This window comes from Polyodon spathula, chromosome 6 (genome assembly GCF_017654505.1).
Source record: "Polyodon spathula isolate WHYD16114869_AA chromosome 6, ASM1765450v1, whole genome shotgun sequence".
Lineage (NCBI taxonomy): Eukaryota > Metazoa > Chordata > Actinopteri > Acipenseriformes > Polyodontidae > Polyodon > Polyodon spathula.
The window spans coordinates 73868941-73891006 of NC_054539.1; the positions used below are offsets into that span (position 1 = coordinate 73868941).

General features: G+C 40.2%; 1 protein-coding gene across 1 annotated transcript in view; it reads right to left on the reverse strand.

Annotated features, from left to right (window-relative positions):
* The window catches only part of LOC121317614 (snake venom 5'-nucleotidase-like), a 41520-nt gene that overhangs the window by 4164 nt on the left and 15290 nt on the right, over positions 1 to 22066 (reverse strand). Inside the window, exons 4-8 of the mRNA XM_041253733.1 lie at positions 19673 to 19870; positions 18378 to 18532; positions 17981 to 18089; positions 17096 to 17245; positions 11714 to 11914 (exon numbers count right to left, since the gene is read on the reverse strand). Coding sequence (XP_041109667.1) covers positions 11714 to 11914; positions 17096 to 17245; positions 17981 to 18089; positions 18378 to 18532; positions 19673 to 19870 — 813 coding nt within the window. The remainder of the gene's footprint in view (positions 1 to 11713; positions 11915 to 17095; positions 17246 to 17980; positions 18090 to 18377; positions 18533 to 19672; positions 19871 to 22066) is intronic.

A 22066-nucleotide genomic window follows, 5' to 3' on the forward strand; every position in this document is an offset into this window, starting at 1 on the left:
ATTCCAGACCTTCACGATTCTCTGTGTAAAAAAGTGCCTCCTATTTTCTGTTCTGAATGCCCCTTTGTCTAATCTCCATTTGTGACCCCTGGTCCTTGTTTCTTTTTTCAGGTCGAAAAAGTCCCTTGGGTCGACATTGTCAATACCTTTTAGAATTCTGAATACTTGAATTAGGTCGCCGCGTAGTCTTCTTTGTTCAAGACTGAACAGATTCAATTATTTTAGCCTGTCTGCATATGATATACCTTTTAAGCCTGGAATAATTCTGGTCGCTCTTCTTTGCACTCTTTCTAGAGCAGCAATATCCTTTTTTATAGAAAAGTGACCAGAACTGAACACAATATTCAAGATGAGGTCTTACTAGTGCATTGTACAGTTTTAACATTAATTCCCTTGATTTAAATTCAACACTTTTCACAATGTATCTGAGCATCTTGTTAGCCTTTTTTATAGCTTCCCCACATTGTCTAGATGAAGACATTTCTGAGTCAACAAAAACTCCTAGGTCTTTTTCATAGATTCCTTCTCCAATTTCAGTATCTCCCATATGATATTTATAATGTACATTTTTATTTCCTGCGTGCAGTACCTTACACTTTTCTCTATTAAATGTCATTTGCCATGTGTCTGCCCAGTTCTGAATCTTGTCTAAATCATTTTGAATGACCTTTGCTGCTACAACAGTGTTTGCCACTCCTCCTATTTTTGTGTCGCTTGCAAATTTAACAAGTTTGCTTACTATACCAGAATCTAAATCATTAATGTAGATTAGGAATAGCAGAGGACCTAATACCGATCCCTGTGGTACACCATTGGTTACCACACTTCATTCTGAGGTTTCTCCTCTAATCAGTACTTTCTGTTTTCCACATGTTAACCACTCCCTAATCCATGTACATGTGTTTCCTTGAATCCCTACTGCGTTCAGTTTGTGGAAAAGTACAGAGCAGTTTAGAAGCAGTTTGAAAGCAGGTTGACGGATGCAGAAGAAACTAAACTTAAAAAAAAATAAAAAAAACCCTCAACATGGTCTTCAAGCCAGTAATCTGTGACACCTGCTTGATGTGGGAAATCCGAGAAAACCCAGCGGAGCTAAACCAAGTGTGCGTAAAGTGCCGCGCGATCCAGGGCTTGCATAAACTAGTAAGTACACTAGAAATGGAGCTGGAAGAAGTGAGACAGCAACAGGATCTTGAGGAACTGGCACACCCACAATTCATGGAAGTCTGCATCACCCCTAACAGACTGAAAGCCACTAGGGAGATAGAAGGTCAGAACAGCTGGGTTCAGGTAGGCAGAAGCAGGGAAAAAAAGAAACTTCGTCAAACACAACCACCAGAAATCAAAACAACCAACAGATCTGAGCCACTTCAGAATTTTGATGAGCAGAACCAACAACAAGAGAATGAAAGGAACAACATCCAGGACCCTATTGAGAGTGGTGACCAGACAGCAAAAAGAAGGGAGGTCATGATTGTTGGGGACTCCATATTGAGAAACGCAGCAAGTTCAATTCGCAGTTTGGACCCCCTTACTACAACTGTGTGCTGCCTTCCGGGAGCCTTGGTCAAGCACATCACTGAGAACGTGGACAGGCTCCTAGAACGAACAGGAGACGACCCGGTAGTAGTCATCCACATCGGTACAAACAACATTGGAAGAGACAGACCAAAATCCCTGCAAAACAAATTCAGAGAGCTAGGAAGGAAATTAAAAGAGAAAACCAAAACTGTGGTATTTTCTGGTATACTACCGGCACCTTGCAAAGGACCATATGGACAGCTGGAAATAATTAATCAAAACGCATGGCTGAAGACGTGGTGCACACGGGAAGGCTTCACCTATCTTGATCATTGGACCACATTCTACAACGAGGTCTATCTGTATAGACGGGATGGACTGCACTTAAATAACAAGGGAACCAGTCTACTTGAAGAAAAAATCCTCGAGCAGGTTCAGAAGCATTTAAACTAGAAAAGAAGGGCGGAGAAATCAACAAAAAACTAAATTGCCAAAATGGTTTAATAGATCAATTAATAAAAATACTCAGCGAAAAAAGGCACTTTACAGAGCATTAGAAAAGGACCAAAAAGAAAGTACACAGAAAGAGTACACGGAACTGCAAACGCAAGTCAAAAAGGAAGTTAGAAAGGCCAAGAGATAAATAAAAATGAACATTTCTAAGGGAGCTAAAACCAATTCCAAAATGTTTTTCCAATATTAAAACAGCAAGAGAGCATTCAAAGAGGAGATTAAATGTTTAAGCGATACAAATGGCAAAATCGTAGATGAAGAAAAAAAAATAGCAAATATATTAAATGATTACTTTTCACAAGTTTTTACAAAGGAAGATACTGACAACATGCCCCACATGTCATTCAGTTCCTATCCAGTTTTAAATAACTTTAGCATAACTGAGGCAGAAGTGTTAAAGGGACTAGGAGCTCTTAAAATAAACAAATCCCCTGGGCCGGATGAGATCCTCCCAGTAGTACTCAAAGAAATGAAAGAAGTAATTACAAACCGCTAACCAAGATCATGCAGCAGTCTCTTGACACAGGGGTGGTACTGACAGACTGGAAAATTGCAAACGTAATACCGATCCACAAAAAGGGAAACAAAACTGAACCAGGTAACTACAGACCAGTAAGCCTGACTTCTATTATATGCAAACTTATGGAAACTATAATAAGATCCAAAATGGAAAATTACCTATATGGTAACAGGGTCCTGGGAGACAGTCAACATGGTTTTAGGAAAGGGAGATCGTGTCTAACTAACTTGCTTGATTTTTTTGAGGATGCAACATTGATAATGGATAATTGCAAAGCATATGACATGGTTTATTTAGATTTCCAGAAAGCTTTTGACAAAGTCCCGCACAAAAGATTAATTCTCAAACTGAACGCAGTAGGGATTCAAGGAAACACATGTACATGGATTAGGGAGTGGTTAACATGTAGAAAACAGAAAGTACTGATTAGAGGAGAAACCTCAGAATGGAGTGTGGTAACCAGTGGTGTACCACAGGGATCAGTATTAGGTCCTCTGCTATTCCTAATCTACATTAATGATTTAGATTCTGGTATAGTAAGCAAACTTATTAAATTTGCAGACGACACAAAAGTAGGAGGAGTGGCAAACACTGTTGCAGCAGCAAAGGTCATTCAAAATGATCTAGACAAGATTCAGAACTGGGCAGACACATGGCAAATGACATTTAATAGAGAAAAGTGTAAGGTACTGCACGCAGGAAATAAAAATGTACATTATAAATATCATATGGGAGATACTGAAATTGGAGAAGGAATCTATGAAAAAGACCTAGGAGTTTTTGTTGACTCAGAAATGTCTTCATCTAGACAATGTGGGGAAGATATAAAAAAGGCTAACAAGATGCTCGGATGCATTGTGAAAAGTGTTGAATTTAAATCAAGGGAAGTAATGTTAAAACTGTACAATGCACTAGTAAGACCTCATCTTGAATATTGTGTTCAGTTCTGGTCACCTCGCTATAAAAAAGATATTGCTGCTCTAGAAAGAGTGCAAAGAAGAGCGACCAGAATTATTCCGGGCTTAAAAGGCATGTCATATGCAGACAGGCTAAAAGAATTGAATCTGTTCAGTCTTGAACAAAGAAGACTACGTGGCAACCTAATTCAAGTATTCAAAATTCTAAAAGGTATTGACAGTGTCGACCCAAGGGACGTTTTCAGCCTGAAAAAAGAAACAAGGACCAGGGGTCACAAATGGAGATTAGACAAAGGGGCATTCAGAACAGAAAATAGGAGACACTTTTTTACACAGAGAATTGTGAGGGTCTGGAATCAACTCCCCAGTAATGTTGTTGAAGCTGACACCCTGGGATCCTTCAAGAAGCTGCTTGATGAGATTCTGGGATCAATAAGCTACTAACAACCAAACGAGCAAGATGGGCCGAATGGCCTCCTCTCGTTTGTAAACTTTTTTATGTTCTTATGTTCTTTTGTGTGGGACTTTGTCAAAAGCTTTCTGGAAATCTAAATAAACCATTACTAAACTTGCAGTTCTTTTGTCTGTATCTGCTATTTGAAGGGTGCAAAACAGCTAAAGCAGATGAGTGTTTATAAACTCAATAAGGAATGTAAACAGGGAACCTTTCTACTGTACATTTTTTCCAGCTTCACTGTTTTATCTTTCAACTTTGTTGTGCCAAGAAGGATCCTGCAGTTCTGCAATATTTCCATCTTCACCTTGTCCAAAACAAACCAAGCTGAGCAGTCTGTTCAACTTGGCTTCTTGCATATAATAATATCTATTTTTGTATAGCACCTTTCATAGTGGACCACCATCAGAAAGCGCTTTAAGAGAAATGCTGGGAACTGTGCATTATATGCAGTCACTTACAATAGGACATTGATTTACTATCTCATCTGCATATTGAGTCAGTCAGTGGCAGAGCTGGGATTTGAACTTTCTGGTTACAAGCCCTGGACTTTAACCACTGGACCACACTGCCTCCTTATGTGGTTTTTGTTCCCTATTTAACTTTTGCTGAGCTGTACCTATGAGATTCAGTTCCTAGTTGCAATATGAGTGCTTAAAATGAGTAAATAAGTTGTCCTCCACTCATGACAAACCTAACTTTAAACCTACCTACACTTTTTGACAACATACAAAACGTTGCGGGTCATGTGACAAGTGTTTGCAACAGCATTAAGGCCACAGCGCTGAGTTTACGCCGGCCTTAAAATTGCCCCGTATGTATCATGACATGTTTGGCAAGTTAAGGCTGTATTAGCACTGCTAAAATGCGCTCTGCAGCTCATTAGCCATGCACTTTAAGGTGTGTCAAGCCTTAATTATATGCATGGACAAATTGTAGGTGGAGCTATTTGTAAATGAAGTCTGTGATATTATAATGAGATTTATGAAGCTACAGAACAGCTGCGTTGGCTCTAAAATGGAACACAAACAAGTTTGATTCCAAATTGGTCTTATATGAGCACAAAGAAAGTTAGAAAGCAGCTGATCGGAAAGAGCAATATGGCAGCAGTCTCAACGTATTTCTTACGATGGAGAGTGCACGCTCCTAACCTGCCTGAACAGGGAGAGTAATGTGAAGAAGGGAGAGTATTTAGGGTCAGCATTACCCTTTCTCATCTCCCTGAGGATGAATTTATAGCTTGATACCAGCTATTTCTTTATGTACAATTGTTTGTTTTAGTAGTTTAATAAACTTGGTTCAATGAAGTTATCCTTTTCATTATGTATATTTTGGTTTTACCTGTCATCTAATAATAATATAATATAAAGTCAAGACACTTAGTCAACACAGGTCTCTTCTGCCTCTCCAGATGATCTACCTATTGCTCAATTGAGGTAGCCCATTTAGAGGAGAGGCACTATTTTTCAGAGTAGTCTGTTAATCTGTGCTACTGGTAGACCATTTTGAGCACTGGTGCAGCGCATTTAAGCATTTAAATGTAGCAGGTTACACTGTGGCCTCATTAATTTTGGGCCAGTAAATACATTCGGGATGGGGTAAGAGTTGTGGAGAAAGCATATAGTTTCGAGACTGCTAAACTGTTTTGTTTTGTAGAAAATTAGGAGCCAGGGAGCTACTGCCACGGAGCCAGCACACACCTCAGAGCACCATTATCACAGCACAGCAAAAACCGCAGAACACCACTATCACTGCACAAACCCCAGAGCACCACTATCACTGCCCAGCACAAACCCCAGAGCACCACTATCACTGCACAAACCCCAGAGCACCACTATCACTGCACAGCACAAACCCCAGAGCACCACTATCACTGCACAGCACAAACCCCAGAGCACCACTATCACTGCACAAACCCCAGAGCACCACTATCACAGCACAGCACAAACCCCAGAGCACCACTATCACTGCACAAACCCCAGAGCACCACTATCACTGCACAGCACAAACCCCAGAGCACCACTATCACTGCACAGACCCCAGAGCACCACTATCACTGCACAGCACAAACCCCAGAGCACCACTATCACTGCACAGCACAAACCCCAGAGCACCACTATCACTGCACAGCACAAACCCCAGAGCACCACTATCACTGCACAAACCCCAGAGCACCACTATCACTGCACAGAGCACCACTATCACCACAAACCCCAGAGCACCACTATCACTGCACAGCACAAACCCCAGAGCACCACTATCACTGCACAAACCCCAGAGCACCACTATCACAGCACAAACCCCAGAGCACCACTATCACTGCACAAACCCCAGAGCACCACTATCACTGCCCAGCACAAACCCCAGAGCACCACTATCACTGCACAAACCCCAGAGCACCACTATCACTGCACAGCACCCCAGAGCACCACTATCACTGCACAAACCCCAGAGCACCACTATCACTGCACACAAACCCCAGAGCACCACTATCACTGCACAAACCCCAGAGCACCACTATCACTGCACAGCACAAACCCCAGAGCACCACTATCACTGCACAAACCCCAGAGCACCACTATCACTGCACAGCACAAACCCCAGAGCACCACTATCACTGCACAAACCCCAGAGCACCACTATCACTGCACACAACCCCAGAGCACCACTATCACTGCACAAAACCCCAGAGCACCACTATCACTGCACAGCACAAACCCCAGAGCACCACTATCACTGCACAAACCCCAGAGCACCACTATCACTGCACAGCACACCCCAGAGCACACTATCACTGCACAAACCCCAGAGCACCACTATCACTGCACAGCACAAACCCCAGAGCACCACTATCACTGCACAAACCCCAGCACCAAACCCCAGAGCACCACTATCACTGCACACAACCCCAGAGCACCACTATCACTGCACAAACCCCAGAGCACCACTATCACTGCACAGCACACCCCAGAGCACCACTATCACTGCACAGCACAAACCCCAGAGCACCACTATCACTGCACAGCACAAACCCCAGAGCACCACTATCACTGCACAGCACCCCAGAGCACCACTATCACTGCACAGCACAAACCCCAGAGCACCACTATCACTGCACAGCACAAACCCCAGAGCACCACTATCACTGCACAGCACAAACCCCAGAGCACCACTATCACTGCACAAACCCCAGAGCACCACTATCACTGCACAGCACAAACCCCAGAGCACCACTATCACTGCACAAACCCCAGAGCACCACTATCACTGCACAGCACAAACCCCAGAGCACCACTATCACTGCACAGCACAAACCCCAGAGCACCACTATCACTGCACAGCACAAACCCCAGAGCACCACTATCACTGCACAGCACAAACCCCAGAGCACCACTATCACTGCACAGCACACACCCCAGAGCACCACTATCACTGCACAGCACACACCCCAGAGCACCACTATCACTGCACAGCACAAACCCCAGAGCACCACTATCACTGCACAGCACACACCTCAGAGCACCACTATCACTGCACAGCACACACCCCAGAGCACCACTATCACTGCACAGCACACCCCCAGAGCACCACTATCACTGCACAGCACACACCCCAGAGCACCACAGCACCACTATCACTGCACAGCACACACCTCAGAGCACCACTATCACTGCACAGCACACACCCCAGAGCACCACTATCACTGCACAGCACAAACCCCAGAGCACCACTATCACTGCACAAACCCCAGAGCACCACTATCAGCACCACTATCACTGCACAGCACACATCTCAGAGCACCACTATCACTGCACAGCACAAACCCCAGAGCAACACTATCACAGCACACACCTCAGAGCACCACTATCACTGCACAGCACAAACTTTTACGGTTTTGCCCGCAGAGTACACTGTTGTCCGTGGGCTGCCTATCAACAATGATAAAAACAGCACCACGGAAATACCAAAGCTGGTAAGTGGAATAACTGCGGGCGCACTCGCAGGTGCTCAAAATAATATAGAAAACAGAAGGCGAAAAGAACAAGGGAAAATAAAACAGTAATAAAACTACAAATAAAAGGTGCTACACTCGGCAGCGTTATTCCGGTCGCCGCTACCCGCACGACCCGGATCACCGCCCTACTCTGTCGGCTCCCTGCCTGCTCTAAACAATAGTTCGGGGTCTGCCCAAGGGTTCCCCACTGTCACTCTCTGACTTGTTCGCTGTTCCGAGCTGGTCTCTCCGTCCTTGACCACCGCTTCCACACACACACAGTGCGTCTACAAAGGCAGACCTGAGGAAACAGCAGAGCGTTATTTTATAGGACCAACAATCCCCCAAGACTCGCCTCCCAGCCATTCAGAGAGGGGGAAAGTCCACACACCCACTTTCCCACCTCCCCGTGTCACTGCCATGACTCACAGGCGGTTGTTGGATGACTGCCGCCCTCTTCCTGCAGCCCTGTGGACACGCCAGCAGAGTCAGCACAGATCTCTCCCTGTTACAGTGCCGTTGAGAGGGTAAATGGGCAAGACAAAAGATTTAAGTGTCTTTGAACGGGGTATGGTAGTAGATGCCAGGCGTGCCTGTTTGAGTGTGTCAAGAACTACAATGCTGCAGGGTTTTTCACGCTTAGCAGTTTCCCGTGTGTATCAAGGATGGTCCACCACCCAAAGGACATCCAGAAATTGCAGAAAATTGGTTGAAAATGGCTCATTGATGAAAGAGGCCCAAGGAGGTTGACACAAATTGTGCAAAGCAACAGAAGGGCTACAGTTAGTCAACTGACAGTCCAGTACAACATTGGTGCCGAAAGACCCATAAAAGAATGCACAACTCATCGTACCTTGACACGAATGGGGTATGGCAACGGACAACCCAACCATCTTTCAGCAAAACACAAGAAACTGCGGTTGCAGTGGGGTAAGGAATGAACACACTGGACACGGGATGATTGGAACAACATTTTCTGGTCTGATGAATCCCGGTTCCTGCTGTTTCACGCTGATGGGAGGACTAGGGTATGGAGAAAACCACATGAGTACATGCATCCATCATGCCGTGTGCCAACACAGCAGGCTGGTGGTGGTGGTGTGATGGTGTAGGGTGTGTTTTCAAGGCACACAATGGGCCCCTTGATAAAAGTGGAGCAACGTTTGAATGCCACAGGATATCTGAACATCATTGCCAATCAGGTGCCTCCCCTCATGGCAGCAGTGTATCCATCTGCTAATGGATTTTTTTTTCAGCAGGATAATGCCCTATGCCACAAGGCTAGGATTGTCCAGAAATGGTTTCACGAACAAGACAGTGAATTCAGCTTACTGCAGTGGCCTGCCCAGCCACCAGATCTCAATCCAATTGAGCATCTGTGGGATGAGATGGAATGAGCTATTCGGAGTAAAACATAACATAACATAACCAAGTAGGACATATTTCAGTTTTAACAGAAATCAAACCGATATTCAGATGTGTGTTTTTTTTAAGAAAAACAACTGCATCACAGTCAACTATTGTTCTCTCTCCTCTTCTTGTCCCGCCCCATAGCAACCAATACACATTTCTGATTCGCTGGTATAGTACTTCCCTGACCTCCCAACTACCACCTAATAGGCTCTCGTTAACTGTCAGTAAATGTATACAAGCATCAAAACACACACGAGTATAGTGCTGCAGATCGGAGTCTCCAATAGCGTCGCTTCTAAAATGCCTTAAATCATGTAATAAAATACTGCAGCGTTTGTAAAGCACAGTATATTTAATAAAGGCCACCCTCATGTAATCACCACCCTCGTTTAAGAGCCTCAGTCATTTTGATCAATTTGAAGTAATTTGGTGTGTGTGTGTATATATATATATATATATATATATATATATATATATATATATATATATATATATATATATATATATATATACACACACAGTGGTTTGCAGAAGTATTCAACCCCCTGCAAAGTTTTCACATTTTCTTGGCACTCCACATTGATAAAGTTAAAAAATACATATAGAATATAAATAAGTAAGATTTACAGAGAAAAACAGATTAATCTCAGTTGCACAAGTATTCAACCCCTTTGCTAGTGCAGCCCTAAATCAGCTCAGGTGCAAATGATTTGTTTGAAAGATCACAAAATTTGTGAAATGGTTTCAGCCTGTGTGTACTCAAAGTGGTTTAACTTGGAGACAATTTCCCTCAGGTATATAAACACTTTCAAGCTGCATCTCACATAGTGATCCAACAAAGAAACCAGGGATAAAGTGGTAGAGAGGCACAGAGCAGTAGAAGGGTACAAGAACATTTCAACAGGCGTTGATTATCCCTCTCAGCACAGTGAAGTCCATCATTAAGAAGTGGAAGATGCATCATATCACCCAGACACTGCCCAGATCAGGTCGCCCTCCCAAACTGAGCATCCGGGCAAGCAGGAAACTGGGTTGGGATGTCACTCTGAAGCCAACAATGACCTTGAGAGATCAGCAAAGTTCTGTGTCTGAGATGGTAGTCAATGTTCACGCATCAACAATAAGCCAGTCCCTACACAAAGCTGGCCTGTATGGACGGGTGGCAAGAAAGAAACTATTACTCAAAAAGCCTCATCTTAAAGCATGTATGGAGTTTACGAAAAGCATGTAGATGATACTGCATACATGTGGGAAAAGGTTTTGTGGTCAGACGAGACGAAAATTGAACTTTTCGGTCTAAATTCCAAGCGTTACGTCTGGCGCAAGCCCAACAATGCACATCACCCAGGCAACACCATCCCAACTGTCAAGCATGGTGGTGGCAGCATCATGTTATGGGGATGCTTTTCTTCAGCAGGGACTGGGAAGCTTGTCAGAACAGAGGGGGGAATGGATGGTGCAAAGTACAGGCAAATCCTTGAGGAAAACCTGTTTGAGTCAGCCAAGGCTGAAACTGCTGAGGAAATTGACGTTCCCCACCAAACTTATCAGAACTGGATCAATTTTCCAGTGTAGAATGGGCAAAAATTTCACCATCCTACTGTGCAAAGCTAGTAGAGACCTATCCAAAAAGACGCATAGCAGTAATTGCTGCAAAAGATGCTTCTACCAAGTACTGACTTAAGGGTCTGAATACTTATGCAACCAGTACATTTCATTTTGTATATTTTCTTTGCAAGTTTTGCTGACATTTAACCTCTTCCACATATAACAGTGTTCAGTTTTACCACTACAGCTTTGAATAAAAAAAGTTAGTTTGAAAAACTGCATGCATTATTTCTAATTCAACAAAATGTGACATTATTGGTAGGGGGTGAATACTTCTGATATTTTTCTATTATATATAATCTATAAAGCTGTACTTAGTTTATGTGCTGTGGATTAAGAAACAGATCCTGACGCAGTGGCACTGACGTCTGTGACAGGTGTTCCCAGGCTATGAGAACACTTACTGGTATTCTGCTAATAGAGTTGAATGCTTTACCACTGGACCATTTTAGATGAAATGAGTGTTTGAGGCTACTATTTATTCCAAGCCATTTCTCCTCAAAGTTATATAGCCTGTAATTATGCACCTTTTTTTCTCTCATTCTGTTCTATAGTATCTGGGGGGGGGGACTTAAAACACAAAAAATTCTTAGCATTTGTAAAAAGTAACATTTTTAAATCTATAAAAAGAATGGCAGCAATAATGCATATTAAATGTGTAGGACGTGTAAGGACAAGTAAAGAAAACACGAGGAACACAGATCATTTCCGAAAACAAACACATTCAACATATGTTTGTGCAATGTCTAAGGCATGCCTAATTAAATGCTTACCAGTGTCATGTTTGAGCTTCTCTTCTTTTATCATGGCAAAGCCATCTCCTCCGGCCACTATGTAGGACGGAATGACAACCTTGTAACTTTTGTTGATGTCCAGGGGCTCATAATACGGCACACGGCATTTAGTGCACAGAACCTCAAGCTTCTTCACTCGTTGTCCTGGTGCTTTGGAAAGGTCAAAGACAACATGTATGCCTAGAAATAAAGAGGGGACTTCAGTGCCAATACAGGGTTGAATGGTTACTTTTATTAAAATACCATTAAAACAGCAGAATGCTGCATTTTTACAGGGACAAACAACTCATTTTGGTGGGTATCCATCAAACAGAATCAAAATGGCATACTGTCATTATAACCACCCCTATACATACACACATGGATTATATACGTAATTTATTCTGCTTGCAATATATACAGTAAGCATGCATTGCAGCAGCACCTTTAAATCCATTAAAAGAACTACAGCGGACTTGGGCAAAACAAAGCTGTATTTAACAGTCACCGTTCCAAGCATGTTATCAGTCACATTTTACTACTACAAAAAATATGAATAATAATATGAACCTAGGCTTGTCAAGTGGCCCTGGAGATTGGTCGTGCCTCCATGATACATCAACTGTCGCTTGCACAGTTTGCATTTCACATTTCTTTTGATTGTCTGGGCATTTAACAGAAGAATAGAGACATGTCTTTCAATACAGCTTATGCTATATAACGCTTTGCTGTTGAGACGGTGACTGAATATATTAATATTATTACATTACTATATATTATACTATATTTATTATATTACTGAACACAGTTATAATATAAGCCATGAACAACACTGTTGTTACTAAACTTTTCTTAAAAACTGGTACAAATCAACACAAATAAGGTAAAAAAAAAAAAAAAAAGAAAGAAAGGATTATATTTAATTACTATATGCATAAACAGATGTAATCAATTTTAATATGCATAATAGTTTTTAAAAAGCGTTACTAGCAATGTTACACAGTAATCCACAGCTCCAAATTTGTTACTGCATGGTTATCTATTACTGCTCGGTTATCACTACGCCCCACAGAGATGCGGTTTAGTGTTGACTATCCAAGGTGTCGAGCTAACCATGGGTGCACGTGAGCCATTGCATTAACATGCATAAGTAACACGTTTACAGTATTTCCAAGTTTATTTTTTGTTAAATTAAGTACTGCAGTGAATGAATCAATTACAGTATACAGTACTGTACAAACTCGGTATAGTTCGACTGAAATAAGAATTAATAAAATGACTACAGCGTTATTTTAATTAAAAAAATCCAACCATAAACTGTGCACAAACTGATGACTATACTTTTAGTTACTGGCTTGTACTATTTAATTGAACTGCTTAAATAGCAAGTTAACAAATGTACAGAATTATACAGAATTAACTCTGTGAACAAAAACAACAAATTACAGTTTCACGCAATAGTCAAGCATTGTTGATTGTTTCGCATGCAAAAACACGCGCTTTCAAAGTTCTGCTGACAAGCTTGTTGTCCCGAATAACCTGAGCTGTAAAGCCAACTGAATGAGAACTATTTTTTTTCTCACTCGTTGTGAACTGACACTGAATGAATGAATGAATGAATGAACGATCTGTTTTGTCAGAGGTCAGTCACGTATAACGGCAGTGTCGAGTTATCCACTAGTCGTTTTAATAGCTGTTACCCCTTCAGTGCTGGTATCGTAGGGAATCAGCTGATGGCGCAGCGCAGTAATGCAAAACTAGGCAAAAGTAAGGCGGGGCAACAGTCTGATTAAATGAGAGGTTCACGGCATGGCTTTTTATTTTTATCTGAGCGTTTTGTTTCCAAGACTGTATGTTGGTGTGTGTTCGTGCCACTGTCTTTTCATATAAACTTTAAAATATGTGATCGATGACTCTTTGTTACAAAGACGGCTGTAGTGGGTGACGTCAGACTAGTTGCAACATATGTGGTTTAGGGCCTGTTTCAGCTAGCTTTCTAAATGGACATAACAAACGTGCAGGGAAGGGAATAGATAGCCCCAAAGCCTGTACTGATTGATCAACTGAAGGAATTGTTTGCTGCCTGCTTAACTGTGACAGGGGTAAAGGATTTGAACCAAACCCTATAAATAACATGTACGTGCCATACCCCGGTAGAATGCATTGGTTACTGTTGATGTGACTGTTTTCTCCGGAGATCTCTGCTGTTTGATGACCACTGCAATAAATCTTTGAACGCAATAATTGGTGTGATTGATTGTCTCTGATCATCTTTTGAGCTTCAGCAAACTGACCCTACAGACCCAATGACTATACACCAACATTAACACACTAAATACAGTGGCTTGCGAAAGTATTGACCCCCTTGGCATTTTTCCTATTTTGTTGCCTTACAACTTGGAATTAAAATTGATTTTTTGGGGGTTTGTATCATTTGATTTACACAACATGCCTACCACTTTGAAGATGCAAAATATATTTTATTGTGAAACAAACAAGAAATAAGACAAAAAAACAGAAAACTTGAGCATGCATAAGTATTCACCCCCCCCCCCCCCCCCCCCCAAAGTCAATACTTTGTAGAGCCACCTTTTGCAGCAATTACAGCTGCAAGTCTCTTGGGGTATGTAACTATAAGCTTGGCACATCTAGCCACTGGGACTTTTGCCTATTCTTCAAGGCAAAACTGCTCCAGCTCCTTCAAGTTGGAAGGGTTCCGCTGGTGTACAGCAATCTTTATCATACGATATTTAAGTCATACCACAGATTCTCAATTGGATTGAGATCTGGGCTTTGACTAGGCCATTCCAAGACATTTAAATGTTTCCCCTTAAACCACTCGAGTGCTGCTTTAGCAGTATGCTTAGGGTCATTGTCCTGCTGGAAGGTGAACCTCCGTCCCAGTCTCAAATCTCTGGAAGACTGAAACAGGTTTCCCTCAAGAATTTACCTGTATTTAGCACCAGCCATCATTCCTTCAATTCTAACCAGTTTCCCAGTCCCTGCCGATGAAAAACATCCCCACAGCATGATGCTGCCACCACCATGCTTCACTGTGGGGATGGTGTTCTCGGGGTGATGAGAGGTGTTGGGTTTACGCCAGACATAGCGTTTTCCTTGATGGCCAAAAAGCTCAATTTTAGTCTCATCTGACCAGAGTACCTTCTTCCATATGTTTGGGGAGTCTCCCACATGCCTTTTGGCAAACACCAAACGTGTTTGCTTATTTTTTTCTTTAAGCAATGGCTTTTTTCTGGCCACTCTTCCGTAAAGCCCAGCTCTGTGGAGTGTACGGCTTAAAGTGGTCCTATGGACAGATACTCCAATCTCCACTGTGGAGCTCTGTAGCTCCTTCAGGGTTATCTTTGGTCTCTTTGTTGCCTCTCTGATTAATGCCCTCCTTGCCTGGTCCGTGAGTTTTGGTGGGCGGCCCTCTCTTGCCAGGTTTGTTGTGGTGTCATATTCTTTCCATTTTTTAATAATGGCTTTAATGGTGCTCCGTGGGATGTTCAAAGTTTCGGATATTTTTTTATAACCCAACCCTGATCTGTACTTCTCCACAACTTTGTCCCTGACCTGTTTGGAGAACTCCTTGGTCTCCATGGTGCCGCTTGCTTGGTGGTGCCCCTTGCTTAGTGGTGTTGCAGACTCTGGGGCCTTTCAGAACAGGTGTATATATACTGAGATCATGTGACACTTAGATTCCAAACAGGTGGACTTTATTTAACTAATCATGTGACTTCTGAAGGTAACTGGTTGCACCAGATCTTATTTAGAGGCTTAATAGCAAAGGGGGTGAATACATATGCACACACCACTTTTCCGTTATTTATTTTTTAGAATTTTTTTAAACAAGTTATTTTTTTCATTTCACTTCACCAATTTGGACTATTTTGTGTATGTCCATTACATGAAATCCAAATAAAAATCCATTTTAATTCCAGGTTGTAAGGCAACAAAATAGGAAAAATGCCAAGGGGGGTCAATACTTTCGCAAGCCACTGTACAACATAAAACACAAATAAATAGCACAGGGCAGGGCACTTTGCCACACTCTTATGGTAAATTGTTTTAAACCACTGTCTTTTTATGTTTCTATAACATTGTTGTCAATCAGATGTAGTTTATGTGTGATCGCAGAGATTTATTTATATATTAATGATTTCACATGTCAAAATGTTGTCAATCTAATGAAAATTCAAATGTTTCAGTAATATAATCTAATGACACGCTACATCCATAATATTAGTATGACAAGGTCATAGTGTTACATTTTAATATTAATATAGCTGTAACTTTACTGCAGTTTAGACGTGGCAAAACGTAGGCCTACATATACTGTATGATCTCACTTTCTTACAATAGCTATCTTGGTTGGTATTGAGCTACAGGTATTTACCACGGTTTAGCAAAGATGTTAACTCTTTAGTTTTTAACTAATTAATGTATTGTTTCTTCCCAAACTTGTAATTGAAATACATGCATGATGATAACAACCAGTGTCCTGTTTGTTTTCTGTCCTAATTATACAAGGTACTGTATGTAAAAATAAATGAAACAAAGCGCATAATACAAAATAATAATAATAATAATAATACTGTATAAGCAAAATTTTTCATCATGTGATTGATGTGATAACAGTATCGCAGCATGGAGCTCAATATTTTGTATGACTGAAACTCATGCTTTAACTTTTGGAAAATCGCTCGCATACCTGTCCATACAGTAGCGCTTCCCAAAACAAGAACACCACTGCTAGTTAACATTTGATACACACACATAAATACACTTTAATATCACAGACTACTTACAACTTTCATTTTAAATGATGTACTTTAAATACATTTTAAAGTATTTATTTTTTGCAGGCTGATATATCTGATCTTCAGCGACATTCACATTCTCTTATCTAGCATCATACTGTCAAAGACGTCCGATGTACTAATTTATATAAATAATACTTAAAAAATTAATTTTAAATTATTTATTGCTTTTTATTATATCCAATAAACTTATATCCTGGGCTCAATCCACTTATTTCCCAGCCTAAGCTCGAAGACATTAGAAACAATGGAACCTCCCCTTTAAATTGAGCTTGATCAACTTATTTCCCGATCAACTTATTTCCTAGGACTCCAATAGTAAGTGTTGAGTTACGAGTAAAGCGTAGTGTCGAATAAAAAAATGGAGAGGCTGGATGCATATATTTTATAAAGAGAAAAGTGTTGCGTTATCCACCAGTCGAGTTAACCGAAGAGGTGTGTGTGTGTGTGTGTGTGTGTGTGTATATATATATATATATATATATCTCAGTTAGTTTGCTGCAAAATAAGTGAAAGAGTAATCATTCTCATAACTTGCAACAGAAGAACATTCTCTTACCAGCCACTTGCAGAAACTCCCCTGTAGATTGCCCATGTCTCCTTACAGAATGCTCAAAAGCAGCTCTCAGTGTTGATCCCTTTAGCTCGACTAAATCAAAAGTACCATCAAAGGGCATTACAGCAGTTAGGGTCTCCAAAGTAATGGTTCCTGGAAGTAGATTCATATTCTTATCACATGCAACAATCTCACCTCTGCAGAAGGAATCCCTTTGAAAGCTTTAAATGACAACAGGGTCTTTTCAGTTGATCTAAACAGATGCCTATTTAAATCCGCCACCGATAACACCGTGTAACAAATTTTTGTTCCTGGGTAGTAAGTGTTATTTCCTAATTGCTTATGCCTCAAAAGTATAGAAAATGGCTATTATTCCCCACAAACTTTGCTTTTGTGACCAGGACAGTGATATTTTGAAATATCACTATTTCCAATGAGAAAACGGGAGCTTTTGTATCTTTTCGTTCACATAAAGTCAGAAAAAAACAACATATGAATCCAAATTAACATGTATTTATACTAAAGTAATACAAAAATGACTACAAAAGATTTAGAAGTGAGTAGTTTTTCGAGATTTACAATTATACTGTAAATTTACAGTATAATCGTAAATCTCGAAAAACTACTCACTTCTAAATCTTTCGATTAATTAGGAAATAACACTTACTACCCAGGAACAAAAATTGTGTTACATAGTGTAATTAAAATGTAAAGGTTATGAAAAACAAGTCTCTTTCTATATGTGAAAATCTATCAAATGCCAGAGTGGGTCCTGTGTGGAAATTCAAAGGGCAGGGGCAATTAGATCCGCCAACATTTAGATCTATGGAGTGGATCTCAGTTTCTCCAAACCCTCTCCCCTCCCACGTGTATGAAATCTTGATGTACCATTTGCACTGCGCTCATCGATTGGGGCTCGAATATCTCCTCCATTAATAATGCAAAGTGACACATGGTTCCAGCGCAACTCATCAGGGTATTTCACATTATGGTTAATCTGTGAAACAACAACAAAATAGAGAGAGAAAAACAAGCAATTTACTTGCGGTACATTAATATCCTGAAGAGTCTGTTTTACCCTTCTCACCTCTAAGGGTCATATTTAAAAGTAACTCACAGAAATTCAGATTTTAGAAGTGGTTGATAAAAGAAGTTTAAACGCTGCTTCGTGGAACCTTATAACGTTCTTGTGCTTCTCATTGCCATGGCCTACCTGAGCAAGGCTGGCACAATGGGAGTGAAAGAGTGTAAGCAAGACTGGTATAAACAACAAGCTTTAACTTACCGCTGCATCACAGATTAAATTCCCCATGTTGCATTCCCGGAAGCGGCACTCTTGAGTAGTCCCATTAAGATACACCATGGTCCTCCCAATAACTTGAGCCGAATAATTACTGAGATTCTGCTTCCACAAATTAACCTCTGCACGCAACTCTTTATCTGAAAAGTGTTTAGTATGTGATGAAAATGACCTATAAAGGCCATAGCCAAGGCATGCAGACTGAGCTTCTAACCTGCACTTAAATTGCAAGGTTCAAAAATGATGGTAAACACGGAATCAACTACTCTGTTACGCTATAAGGAACATTACTGTTTAGATACAATATGTGCCATTAGTATTAACAGAGATAGACAATTGATCAGATTACCTCACCTCTGGAGAGAGCCCTCAGACGCTACACTGATGGTCCAGATGATCTGGAGGTATTGGGAACTTCTCTGTCTGTGTCGCCACTATGCCTGGTATTTATACTATAGTAGGCTCAGAGACTAAGTGACTAGTTTGTTTCTGTTATCTTACTAATTATAACAGAAATTAATTATTCAGCTGTTACTCCACTCAGTGGCAACCAACCACTAACTACTCTCTTTTACAAGGTCACTGTGGTTAACTGTTAACTGTTTACTAAATTTCTCCTTTCCTATATTTTCTAGCACATGCATTATTGTTCAATCATTCTAGGCCTAAGGCCAATTGGGTTGTTGCCTTAGCAACTCTACTCCTGCCAAAGTGACCTGGTTTTAAAACTGGTTTTAACATTACCAAGCCATTTTCTTTCATGTGATTACCAATACATTTTCACTCTACAAAGTGTTCTGAAGTTAGGTTCATGCAGAAACATACCTACTCTATATGTTTTGTCAACACTTCAGCTGGACTACTTCCATGTTACAAAGCAGGGACATGTTTGAGTACAACTTTTAAGGTGAAGGCATGGCCTATTGAAATTGAACTAGTGGTTGTTATAAAACTGGGCTCAGCTCCTTGGTACTGAAGCTGGATGTTAGATACAAAATCTACTTTCAATTGATAAAGCCAGGGAAAGCATGGTTTATTGTACCCCAGTGTTACTTGTAAATGTTTAGTAAGGGGTTACATACACTCTCAATATAACAGTGGTAAATCATTTCAAATGTATAAGCATATCACTACAGGTAGAGCCCCATTCCATATCTGGCATGAACATGATTGGGGCAGGGAATGTATTGAGGGGTAAATCAAGATTTCAGTGATTTGGTTGATTTCCATTCTTATATTTGTCACATAGGACTGTATGGGAGACATATATTATCAGGTACCTTCCGGTATAGTGCTGTCTAGAAGTATAGGGTTCCCCTTAGCTGCCACAACATCTCCTTGCTTATTGAAGGTGACTTTAAGATAGCCAAGGTACTTCCCAAAAGCATAGGCCTGCACAACCGGCACTTTACGTCTGTCATCAGAGTCTACCATGAATGGATATTGACCAGCAGGGACGTCATTGGAGGGAGGTGTACCTTTGAGGAACCAAAATAACAGGTATAAATTCAAAACAAACAAACAAAAAAAAATGTATATGACTTTTTATTTTATTATAAATTAGGGATTCTGTTTTTATAAATTAAAATTTTCAGTGGTTATTTTTAGCTATTTTTGAGTTTTATGTAAATCTTTTTTTGGGGGCTTTCATTTTTTTATATACTGTATGAAATTATTGTTTGGTTACGTTCCAAAATTCTTGGGCATCTTTTTCTGTCACAATATCAACAATACTTGCACAATTGTACCATCTTTCCTTTGCTGTCTTCCACAACAGAATCCTTATGGTCATGGGAATATTCTTCTGGGGTCTCTGAATGTTTAGGCATTTTTTTTACATTTCGCCACAAATTGCAATTCTGTTTTAAACTCCATGAGTGTGTAAATACTCCCTATGGAACTGGAATATAGCTTTTAATCTCGCAAGCAAGAACAATCCTCCGAAGTCAGAAAACTTTTTTTGTAGGTTACTCTATTTTATTTTTATCTTTCACAGGGAAAGGAGTCAAGTCAATAAATTGAGTCACCATTTCCAGTGTTTTTCCGGTGTTTACTGGATATGCACAGTTTTTTTTAAATTTTTTATCTGTGGTGTTTTATCAATTTAAAACAGGAACTCTGAAGCCCTACTTATATACTTTGTCTCCACTTAGCAGTTTGGATCAAACTGGTTTTATGAAGTTCTGCAAATATGGAGATTGAAATGACACTCCAATGGAAGAGGAACTAGAATGACAAGCCAACTAGGGCATGTCTTTAAACAATGGACAAGCAAATATATTACTGAAGCGTGTTAAAGCACATCCTTACATTCACAACATCAAATACCAATCGTGTATGAGGTTATGCCAAACAGGTTTTGATTTGAATTATTAAAGTAAATAAGTATGTAAATAAAGTCAGTTTGAAATGATATCAATAACGACTAGGCAAATAGTTACTAACAATTGTGGTTGTTGACAGATAAATTTACAGCACAGGGGACATTTGAGTTTTTTTATTTGACAGTGCTGGTGGATCGCACATTTGCATGTGGTGAAATATTTTGTGTGAGTGAAAAGATTTGAGAAGCAGTAAGATATTTTAGGGGTTGACAACATTTTATTTAAAATCTAGAATTCTATTGTAGTTGTGAAATTTAGTTAAAGGTTATGAAACTAATTAAACACAGCTGTATCTGGAATTGTGAATTAAAATAGATTTTAACACTGTTAAAGAAATATCGTACAAATGGTGTTTTTCCCCCTCTAATGCACTCGTGAACAGTTGCCCCATGCATGTCCCGCTGTGGTGTGGAATGACCCACCTGAAAACACATTTGTTTCCACAGTAAGTGGTTAGTTCTGGGTGTGACATTTCTTATTATTTGAATAAACACATTGTCAGTTAAGGGTTGCCAATAGGAAATGTACATGTAAAACTTCTAAGCTTTATGGATTATTTATGAAGCCCTAAAGGTATAATAAAGGTAGAGAAGTAAAATAATTTTAACAGTGTGAAACCAACATGAGACTACTGAGAGCAGTCCAACAGCTGTCCTTAAGCTTAACCAACATGAGACTACTGAGAGCAGTCCAACAGCTCTGTCCTTAAGCTAAACTATTTATTGCCAATTTCATAGTGTTACAAACTCCTATATTCTTCTTGCCTTTGCACTTGCTTCAAAATTGAGTTGTTGATTTACCGGTACCAGTAATTATAAAACATTACTATATTTTTTAATGTGAGTAAAATAAAGAAGAACTATTTTTAAGGGTTTAGCAAAACAAACCACAACTTGTTTTGTAAGGAAGGAAAAGCACTTGCAGTTTGTTTCCATTTTGAAAATGTATACAGATTTTTTTTTTTTTATGTATGTATCATGTATCATAATGATTGTCCTACACACAAATTCTTGACTTGAAAAGGTACAGTAAAGTATACTAATGCTGCTTTATAAAATACATTTTCACAAATACAGCAATTGGACAAATAAATTGGAACCGCCTTACATAACAGTTAAGATATTAATCCCAGCAATGCAGCCTGCAAGCTGAACTTTAAACTAAATGCACATTCCCAGCAATGCATTCTGCAAGCTGAGCTTTAAACATATATTCCCAGCAATGCATTCTGCAAGCTGAGCTTTAAACATACATTCCCAGCAATGCATTCTGCAAGCTGAGCTTTAAACA